An 11,494-nucleotide genomic window follows, 5' to 3' on the forward strand; every position below is an offset into this window, starting at 1 on the left:
CTTATCGAATGACACGATATCAAAGGTGTTAAGACGAAAAGATTACTTTGAAGATTATACTCTATTCACCTGGAACCAAGATTCTGCATGAGCGATTTAATAGAAAGCAGCTTTGTGGATTTCACTTCACGCCTCTTAGCGATTTTACGACATTCACTGCTCTTGTTTACAATAAATTCTTACCTTCAGACATGAAAGAAACGTTAACATATTTGTGAGTATATTTAAGGGAAGTTTGTAATTGGTAAATGGTAATTGGAAGATACCTGAAGATAAAGTGTATCAGACAACACATTTTCTGGTCACCCTGACTTTCAATTTCCCTGCAAAATATTTTCCCTGATATTTCCCTGACCTTATTGGTCCATTTTCAATTTCCCTGACTTTTCCAGCTATTACAGGTAGTGCACGAACCCTAGCGAACTTTTTTAAGTCGTGGACTTTAGTTTCACGTGTTCTTAAATAGCATTTCCTAATTTCCTAAATAAGGTTTTTCTATGTTTTATGGATGTAGAGCCATTAATCTAGTTGAAAATGGTCTCGTGCCACGTGCTGTTGAAAGGAGTTCGGAAAACGATCACGGTTGCCTCCAAAATCTGGATGAAGAGGGAGTTATCCAAATCGAACTTGATAATGTGTTCGGCATCTTTATTTTTTACTTTAGTGGACTGTTCTGCGCGTGCACCTTTTTTATTGTGGAAATAGAATGTAAAAAAATTGTTGCGAAACGGTCGCTGTAATTAAAAAAATCCGATCAGGAATTTTCTTCTAATACTCAATCAGAAGTTTCATCAAAATCTCTATGCCCCATGTATGTTAATTTCTTGTAAAATTTTGAATCCTTGCAAATGCTTATACTACGCAATTAAAACCAATTTGGCTTATCGATTAAATTTAATTTCAAATTGCGATACTTATATTAATATATATTTTCTGGTCCTTTGTGGGTTTGAAAGAGTCTTAAGAATTGTGTTTAAAAAGGCAATTTTTTGAAGAATTGCGCATAGCAAACGCGTTTCTGTATAATGGAATACTAACCCTATTTTGGCCCAAAATAGCAACGGCGTTTTTAGCCACATCGTAGTATACGATGAGGCTCTTAGTTTGACCCGAGCCGTCGTCGTCGTAGTAGTAGTAGTAGTAGTAGTAGTGGCCGGGGTTGTCGCTTCGTTATCGTTAGATTTTAGCTTAAAAGGAATTCGATAGTTCCTCAAACCACCCATAGGGGTAACTGAGCTTGATTAGAGGTTTTATTTTCATTACAATATTTTTTGGTCGTAGCCGGGATTCGAACCCGGGACGCTCACGCAGCAGCAAGACGCTTTACCACCATACCACGAAGGCTTGACAATACAAGCGAGTTTTCTTCCTTTAATTTATCTCTAAAGGGTCGGGAATGAGGGAGGGCCCTATTTATTTCTGGGGTCGGATACTTATGTATTTTTGGGGTCGGATACTTTTGAATTTGTGTCTTTTGGTCTTTATATTTCTTTTCTTTTTATTTGTGTCTTTTGGTCTTTATATTTATTTTCTTTTTATTTATGTGCTAATTAAATAGATAACAATGGGCAAATTTTTGGAACGGGAGAGTGCTGTATCTTTCGGGTCGAATACTTCTGAATTTGTATCTTTCGGGTCGGATACTTCTGAATTTGTATCTTTCGGGTCGGATACTTCTGAATTTGTATCTTTCGGGTCGGATACTTCTGAATTTGTATCTTTCGGGTCGGATACTTCTGAATTTGTATCTTTCGGGTCGGATACTTCTGAATTTGTATCTTTCGGGTCGGATACTTCTGATTTTGTTTCTTTCGGGTCGGATACTTCTGAATTTGTATCTTTGGGGTCGGATACTTCTGAATTTGTATCTTTGGGGTCGGATACTTCTGAATTTGTATCTTTGGGGTCGGATACTTCTGAATTTGTATCTTTGGGGTCGGATACTTCTGAATTTGTATCTTTGGGGTCGGATACTTCTGAATTTGTATCTTTGGGGTCGGATACTTCTGAATTTGTATCTTTGGGGTCGGATACTTCTGAATTTGTATCTTTGGGGTCGTATACTCCACCAGTCTTCATTAAAGTGGAAGTGGCGACTTTAATTCTTAAAATAACCATTAATAATCTAAATCTTTTAAAGCTAAATGGAAAGAAAGGTATTGCTTGTCATATTTCCCCATCCCGCGGGCGCCGCCCTTGACTGGCTGAGTCCCGCCTTGCCTCTACCGGTATTACGGCTTATAGGTAGTTAACATGCGATGACACTACCCTGCCTCTATTTTTATTATGGCTTTTGGGCAAGTTAACATGGGATCACACTACTATATGTCTTTCATTTTCGTTAGCTTTTCGCCAAAAATGAAATCATTGTGAGAGTTGGGCTTATCTAAAGTATTCTCTAAGTTTTTTGAAAACTAAATGGAAATAAAAGGTATGGCTTGTTATATTTCCCCATCCCGCTGGCGCCGGTACGGTCTTGACTGCCTGAGGCTCCGCTCTGCCTCTGCCTGTATTACGGCTTATAGGTAGTTAACATGCGATGAAACTACCCTGCCTCTACCTTTATTATGGCTTTTGGGCAAGTTAACATGAGATAAGGTTTCCTTGAGTTGATATGTTAACCATTTCGTGCTTTTTACGTTGGGAGTTTTCTTAAATCCTCTTCATTTCTCGACTGAAATTTCAATGTCGAGGTGTGTATTTTTCTGTCGGTGAATATTTTTGTGTGTAAAAACGAGAGTTAAGTTACACCGTAAAGTTTTTCTACCTTTTAAAGTGAAAGACTGGCTTAGTGGTTTGTTAATCTGTGAAATATTGGTACAGTGTTTTGTTAATCTGTGAAATATTTCACAGATTAACAAACCACTAAGCCAGTCTTTCACTATAAAAGGTAGAGTTAAGTTACACCGTAAAGTTTTTCTACCTTTTAAAGTGAAAGACTGGCTTAGTGGTTTGTTAATCTGTGAAATATTGGTACAGTGTTTTGTTAATCTGTGAAATATTGGTACAGTGTTTGGTTAATCTGTGAAATATTGGTACAGTGTTTGGTTAATCTGTGAAATATTGGTACAGTGTTTGGTTAATCTGTGAAATATTGGTACAGTGTTTTGTTAATCTGTGAAATATTGGTACAGTGTTTGGTTAATCTGTGAAATATTGGTACAGTGTTTGGTTAATCTGTGAAATATTGGTACAGTGTTTGGTTAATCTGTGAAATATTGGTACAGTGTTTGGTAAATCTGTGAAATATTGGTACAGTGTTTGGTTAATCTGTGAAAGACTGGCACAGTGTTTTGGTTAATCTGTGAAAGACTGGCACAGTGTTTTGGTTAATCTGTGAAAGACGCACAGTGTTTTGGTTAATCTGTGAAAGACTCACAGTGTTTTGGTACCGATTTTGGTTAATCTGTGAAAGACTGGTACAGTGTTTGGTTAATCTGTGACAGATTGGTACAGTGTTTGGTTAATCTGTGAAAGACTGGTACAGTGTTTGGTTAATCTTTGAAGATTTCAAGTAGGATATTTCACTTTTTTATTTCTTATATATCCCATATTCGAAAATAGTTCTTTGTCATAAGCTCATAAAGAAGAATGTCTGGTAGCGAAAAAGGGGACGATGTAGATGATGGTGAGAGAAGTAAGAAGGACAAAGTTAGTGATAAAAAGGGGAGAAATATTGTGGATCCTGAGGTTCGAGCAAAACTAAATGCTAGGCGCAGAGAACTATATAAAATTAAGCGGGAAAAAGAGAAAAATGCCAAAGCAGATGGGCAAGGCCTAGGAGCGGAAACAATTGCGAATGCAGAGGGTAAAGCTAAATTAAATGCTAGACGCAGAGAATTATATAAAATTAAGCGAGAAAAAGAGACGATTGCTAAAGCCGAGGGAGGGCAAGACCCAAAAAGTAACGAGGGAGGGCAAAATGCAAAAAATAGAGAGAGAACTAGAATTTATATGGCGGAGCGAAGGCTAGAACTCGATTTCCGGGAAAAAGACAAAGCCTACGAAACTGAAACAAGGCAAGAGGAAGGAAATAGGAAGAGGTATACAGCTTATATGGATAAGCGAAGGGAAGACCCTCAATTTCTTGAAAAGAAGAGGGCTAAGGTGGCGGAGCGAAGGGAAGACCCTGAACTTCGTGAGAAGGAGAGGGCCAGTATGGTGGAGCGAAGGCAAGACCCTGAATTTCGGGAGAAGGAGAGGGCCAATATGGCGGAACGAAGAGAAGACTCTGAATTTCGGGAGGAGAGGGCCAATATGGCGGAACGAAGGGAAGACCCTGAATTTCGGGAGAAGGAGAGGGCCAATATGGCGGAACGAAGGGAAGACCCTCAATTTCGGGAGAAGGAGAGGGCCAATATGGCGGAACGTAGGAAAGACCCTGAATTTCGGGAGGAGAGGACCAATATGGCGGAACGTAGGGAAGACCCTGAATTTCTGGAGAAGGAGAGGGCCAATAAGGCGGAACGTAGGGACGACCCTGAATTTCGTCATAATGAAAATTTCGCTACCTGCTTTAGGAGGGCTATTAAAAAGGATGACCAATTATATCAAGAATTTTTACCTCTCCGAGTGACGTATGTCACGGAGAGGTATTACACCGGCCGTGTCTGTCTGTCTGTCAGACCCCACGTGACCGCGTTCACAGTTTGCGTATCGGAGCAAACAAATACCCGATTTCCGGAACGCGTTCGCGGTTCACGGAAATTTGGCCATTCATCTACCAACACCAGTCTTTACTAACTGGCTTCTAAGGACCACAATCTGCTAGTCTTTGTCCATCCCACATGGACACTAGTCTGTACTTGCAAGCTTCCAAGCGCAACCATCTTCTCTTCTTCGTCAATTTCACCTTGAAACAAGCTTCTATGCACCACCATCTTCTGTTCTTCGTCAATTCCACATTGACACCAGCTTCTATGCACCACCATCTTCTGTTCTTCATCAATTCCACATTGACACCAGCTTCTATGCACCACCATCTTCAGGTCTTTGTCCATTCCACATGGACGCCAGTCAGTCCATTCTGGCTTCTTTTCCTTCGTCATCGTTTGGTTTCAAGATATACGCGGCGATCGGCTAGGGTTACGAGAAACGTCTAGCCTCCCAATGGCAGGGCTTCCACCATCGGTTCACGCGAATGCGTTTTTATCTATTACTGGTTTCAAGATATACGCGGCGATCGGCTAGTGTTACGATTAACGTCTAGCCTCCCAATGGCAGGGCTTCCAACATCGGTTCACGCGAATGCGTTTATATCTATTATTATAACGGAAACGAATCGTATATATACCCCAAAATTTGAAGAAAGCGGGCAAGAGGGGTACCCTTCACTTTAAACGTCAATATTAGCAAAGTTTCCAAAGATAATAGGAACAACTTTATTTTAAACGATTTAACTATTTTTAAAGTTATTTACTGGCGATTAAAATAATTAATATCATTTATATTTAATTAATTATTTAAGATAAACTTATTTCTTTGAAGTAACACAAGTGAGAGTTTATATAGAACGAGTTATGAAGATTGCATCTGAATCGAAACACTACACGCATATCAAAGTTAATATAAAGCGAGTAGGATGATAAGATCTCTTACAAAACGATAACATTTCCTTTTTGCAGAATATTAAATGGAAATATTTTAAATAATTTTCGGCATTACGATTCTTTTAGTAGTTCTGTAGCTATAAAGCTCTGTTTCATCTCAATATTCCAAGAACATCTTCTGATATTAACATTTCAAATTTGGTGTTTACTTTTTAATTCAGCTTTACTACATTTATATATAGTGTAAATGCAACTTTTAATTTCACTACATAATATGGATTTCAATACTTCGTCTCTCTGTAAGTGTTGAAGCGATTGAGTCAATGAAACAAGATACCCTAGATTTAAACTAGAATTGACCTTGTTTCGTGTCCTCTTACAAGAGGTGTTAACGGTTCAGAGTGAGCCGAAAGTTAAATACACACTTAAGTGATAGATATTAGGTCCTCATTAGACTTATGAGAATACACAGGTAAATGTTAAACGATTAAACCTTTACAAATGGCCTTCGCGATATTCCGCCAATTTGAGCTACGTATTTCCGGTTTTCTCATTGGCTGGTGGACCCGTGGACGAAGTAATACTGAAGAACCAACGGCAGCCCATTTCTTCCCCCATTACTAAGCGACAAAAACAACCAATGTAAAGCTTACAGCTCCAAAATGGAGGGGGTTATGAAAATGCGGAGTCAAATCCCGGAAAACGCTAGCGCCATCTAGACAAAATAAGACGTTAGCTGCTTCCCTCGTTAGAACGTTGATTCCCCCACTATCCGGTTTGCTACTATCTGCCGCTAGAAGGCGAATCAACAAGTATTTTTCAACCTTCTCCATCTGCCATCCGTCCTTCAGTATTAGTTCGTCCATGGTGGACCTGTGTTTGGAAAGTAAATTCGTCTCGACTCGGAGAGGTTGATTTTGGTTTCCCAACTTGTTATATTCTGAATCGATTAAAGATGTACCTACGCACAAGTGCGAAATATGTTCTGGACTTTGTTTTAAGAACAGTTCGACCTCAATAAGTTTAGAAACTTTTCAGGCGCGCGTCGGATTGGTTACCAGTGTTTTGACTCCCTTAGTGGAATTGTGCATGCCTTGTCACGCAGCCGTATCGAAAGGGTTGGTTCCAAAATACAGCCCCGTTAATGGCTTTTTTTTCCAGTCGTAAATGAGACTATTACAGGGTTATCTAATCTCGAGCAACGGCTTGTTAGCCCTAGAATTCCTTTCATTCAAATACGATCTCTTGGTTGTGATTCGCAAAAAGGGTTAAAGGGCACCGTTGTTAATGTTCCATGTAACGTGGACACGTCCTGTTCCGTTTTACCAAGGCTGCCTGACAACACACATACAATGCAAGTGAAATTAATGCGTCACATGCAGTATCATAACCCATTTTTGTTTGAAACTGTGCGCCCTAAGCATATTTTAGCCGCGCTTAAGGGTTTGCTGCAATCTCATTTTATAAGAAACATTGCAACACTCTTTCGGAGGACCTCATGAACACGTTGGTGCAAGAAACGGTTGATTTCGTCGTAAACGAAAACGACAGTGAAGCCGCACAAGTGAACGAGACACCCTCAATCGAAGGTGATGGGCAAGTGGACCAGAGTGTCAATGTGCAGGAAATTGATAGTGACGAAGAATGGGTTGAGGAAAAGGAAGAAGAAAGCGTCAATTGTGGAGCCAGAGATTCGTTGCTATTATCAGCTGATGATTTATTGGACACTAATATCACGGTAACCTTTGCACCAGGAGAAGGTAGCCGTCCCGTGTCTTTGCTATACGATGAAGATTGCGAAGAACTGTCCTTTCCTCGAATTTATGGAGGGCAGAAAAGGGACATTAAGGTCAAATGCAGCTATCAAGATATTGTAAAATGGGAATTGCTGTCTTCAGACAGAAGATGCGCTAGTGACGTCACCAATCTATTTTTTAAATGGTTAATGATTGAGACTATGAAAGTCAGTCAAGCAATTCAAATTTGTTTACGCAAAACTAAGTCTGCTGACGGGCGTGGACTAACAGCGGGGACACTGAGGTTGGAAGGTGGAATTGAATCGCTGCTTCACCATGACGATGGTTTCAGAATACTGGAGCCCCTTCGCAACTCCCCCTCATTTTGGCAACGAAAATCGAGGGACCTTCTGGCCATGGTGAGAAAACTCGGAATTCCTACGTTTTTCCTGACTGTAAGCGCGGCCGAAACCCGATGGCCTGAGTTAATAAATGCGTTGTTGGTAACTGCTGGCAAAGGCTAACGAATAACCAAGACATTGAAGCTATGGCTTTCAAAGATAAAGCCAAGTTGATTCAGGAGGACCCTATTACATGCGCGAGATATTTTGATTACAGATTTCAAGCATTATTAAAGTACCTCAGGAGCAAGGTTGGACCTCTGGGGCTAGTGGTGGACTATTATTATCGAGTTGAGTTTCAACATCGTGGGTCTCCTCATGTGCACAGTGTAATTTGGGTTTCCGGTGCTCCAAAATTAAAACCGGATGGTTCAAACACTGAAGAAGTCGAGACTTTTGTTGAGCGCTTCATTTCTTGCGCCAAATCAGAAAATGAAGATTTGGTCAACCTGGTTCCTCTTCAAACGCACAAACACACAAGAACGTGCAAGGTGAAACGGGGAGAAGAAACGATTTGTCGTTTTGGAATTCCCTGGCCTCCAATGCCGAGAACATATGTTCACGATCCTGTTTTAAGAAATTGGACAGAGGAGTACGGTCAACATATCGCATTGGAATATAAGAAAGTGGAAAAAGCCATAGCGGCTCTGACAACTGAAGATTCTCCTAAAACATTTGAAGAGTTTTTGCGGCCTCTTCAAATGACGGAACGGGTCTATATTGATTGCGTTACGTTAAATCTTAAGAGAAAAACCATTCTCCTGAAGAGATCTCCTCTGGAAGTAAGAGTGAACGCCTACAACAAAGACATTCTTAGATTATGGAGAGCCAATATGGACATTCAATTTGTTCTCGTGCATTATGTACGTCATCGCTTACATTGGAAAATCACAGCGTGGCATTTCCCAATTACTTAAGGAAGCTATGAGAGCCGCTAGGCAGGCGGGCTCTACTGTTAAAGAAAGGCTTAAAGTTATCGCCAACAAGTTTCTCACTGGTCATGAAATTTCCGCCCAAGAAGCGGCGTACTTATGCCTGCAGATAACCGTGTCTAAGTCTAGTAGAGCTACCATCTTTATCAACACAAATATGCCAGAGAAACGAGTTCATATTCTCAAACCAAAGAGTCAGCTTGATGATTTGCCAGAAGATAGTACAGATATTTTTTCGGAAGGCCTAATTGATCGTTACCCTTTAAGGCAAGATGATATGGAATCAGTCTGTTTGGCTGAATTTTCAGCTTGGTATGAATTCAATAAGAAAAAAGGCCGAGGTCAGCAAGTTTCAAGTCTAAACGAAGATGAACGACATGATAGCGAGCCCGAATCTAATGTAGCTTCGGTTTGGATCGCTTTGAACCATGGCCATGAGTTTGTACGCAAACGTACACAGGCAAAAGTCCTCCGATACAGGAATTACAGTATCGAGAAAGATACATTGGATTTCTACAGAGAGCAAATTCTCTTGTTCTATCCTTGGCGCGACGAGGCCATAGATGTTTTGGAAAAAGATTTCAAAGAAGTCTATGAAGCAAATCTGGAACTGATTTCGCGGAAAAGAAAAGGATTTGTAAATGAAACTGGTGAAGCCGACTTTGAAAGAGCGAGGGTAGAATTCCTCGAAAGTGAAGCTCAAGTAGATTTGGCTAATGTGCAACCAATACTGGAGCATGAAGATGAAAGAGATCGCCAATACACCATGGATGATCTAGAATTCGCCGTTCTGGCTTGCGCACGAGATGCAACGGCAGACATCGGACGGGAAATCCCCGATTGCCGTGTCCCAGATTACACAGTCGTGCAAACTGTTCGGATAGTAGAGGACAGTGAGTATGGCAAAATGGTACAGGGTCTAAACGTAAAGCAGAGAGAAGTATTTGGCTACATTCTTGGGCATTTCAAAACTAAGCCCGACCAGTATCTCCGCCTATTTGTCACTGGAGGAGCCGGAGTAGGTAAAAGCGTTCTCATTAACGCCGTTTGCGAGGGCGTCACTAGGTACTTCCACAAACAACCTGGGGCTGATAACTCCAATATTATTGTCTTGAAGTGCGCTTTCACGGGAAAAGCCGGTTTTAACATTGGCGGAACCACTTTGCATACGGCTTTCTCGCTTCCAGTTAGCCAATACGGAGGGCCCATGTTGAGAATGGAATCAGAAACTCTGAACAAAATTAGGGTTGCCTGGAAGGATCTTAAACTGATAATTATTGACGAGATTTCAATGGCAGGAGTAGGGATGTTATTGTTATTGTTATGTTATTGTTGAAGGGGGTGACGCGTCGCCGCGAAGAGCACCGATAGCAAGGGTATATTGTGCGCCCCGAGCTGGTTAGACTGCGAAGAGTCCTGTCGCCCCGATGAATCGGAGAATCCGATTGGCCGAGACAGTAGAGAACTGGTGAGGTTCCATAGTATGCATATCAAAATGCTCAAACCTCATGGCTGCGAGGTAGTCGCAGCTGCAGAGGATATGGGAGGAGGTTTCCTCTACCTCCCGGCAGAACCTACAGAGTGGGTCATCAACGATGCCCAATAAGTGCAGGTGTCTATTCAGCCGGCAGTGTCCAGTGAGGAGACTGGTGACCAGCCTAATTTTGCTTTTGGTGAGGGCATGCAGTTCCTTTGCCCTAGTGATAGAAGGACCCGGGACAAACTCCTTGGCTTGTCTCTGCCTATCCATGTCAAGCCAGAGCTGCAGTTGAAGTGCAGACATCCGGCAGTGAATCCTATGGCGAATGATGCCATGGGGGATGGGAACCGCAGGCTCAGGTCCGAAGAACTTCGCCTCAGCCCCCCTTTTGGCATACATATCAGCCCTCTCATTGCCCAGGTATCCGCAGTGCCCTGGCACCCACAACAATTGAACCTTGTTGCGGGCAGCCAAAGAGCCCAGCAGATCCAGACAGCTGAGAACCAGTCTAGAATCGACAAGGCACTGATTTAGTGCCTTGAGGACGGCCTGACTATCCGAATAAATCTGAATCGTCCGTCCGCGGTAGTTTTTCTTGTTGCAGAAATCCGCGCATAAACTAATGGCCATGATTTCCGCTTGGAAAACACTGGCAAAGTTGCCAAGGCTCTCGTAAAAACCAAACTTCTTGGTCAAGCAGTAGACCCCGGCACCAATACCAGAGTCCGTCTTAGAGCCGTCCGTGAACCAGACGGACTCCCCCCCAGTTCCAAGGACTGGGGTAGTCTCCCAAGTAGCGCGACTGGGAAAGTGCTCGCTGAAGGGCTTGTCGAAGTGGTATGATATAACAGACTTATCTGAGACCATCTTTAAAACCTGTCCAAAGAAGGAAATATCGTTGAAGAGGTCATTGGTCCTTTTCCCGGTAAACGGTATAAGGACAGTCTTGTTGGGATTGACGGTCAGGTTAACTCCCCTACACCATTCCTCAACATCATGCAGGACGGATTTCATCAGTGCAGCGATAGTCACAGGGAACCTCCCTGTAACAATCACTGCGATGTCATCCGCATAGCCAAAACAGTGACACCCCCCCTCCCCGAGTCGACCCAGCAGCTCATCCACCACCAGGCACCAAAGAAGAGGGGAAAGAACCCCTCCCTGAGGACAGCCACGGTCGGTGGAGATCTCCAAGGATTCCCCGAGAAGAGACGCCGTCACCCTACGATGCGTGAGCATGGATTTAATCCAACGACACAAAGTGTCGTCAATACCAAACCGCTCCGTAGCGCGAAGGATAACTTCACTAGAGACCCTATCAAAGGCTCCCTCAATATCAAGGAAGATGGCCAAAGACATCTCCTTGAACTCGATGGCCCTATCAAGGCAGTTCAAG

At 42.2% G+C, this 11,494-nt stretch overlaps 1 protein-coding gene across 1 annotated transcript; it reads left to right on the forward strand.

The window, feature by feature from the left end:
* Positions 1 to 7,832: 7,832 nt before the first annotated feature.
* Positions 7,833 to 9,989, forward strand: LOC149719818 (uncharacterized). The gene is made up of 3 exons (XM_089861914.1): positions 7,833 to 8,549; positions 8,605 to 9,912; positions 9,957 to 9,989. The coding sequence occupies exons 1-3, from the start codon at positions 7,833 to 7,835 to the stop codon at positions 9,987 to 9,989; spliced, it is 2,058 nt and encodes a 685-aa protein (XP_089718040.1).
* The last annotated feature ends 1,505 nt before the right edge of the window (positions 9,990 to 11,494 follow it).

Source organism: Phalangium opilio, unplaced genomic scaffold (genome assembly GCF_054372755.1).
Source record: "Phalangium opilio isolate 3A_F unplaced genomic scaffold, DU_Popi_V2 ptg000002l_1, whole genome shotgun sequence".
In the NCBI taxonomy this organism is placed as follows: domain Eukaryota; kingdom Metazoa; phylum Arthropoda; class Arachnida; order Opiliones; family Phalangiidae; genus Phalangium; species Phalangium opilio.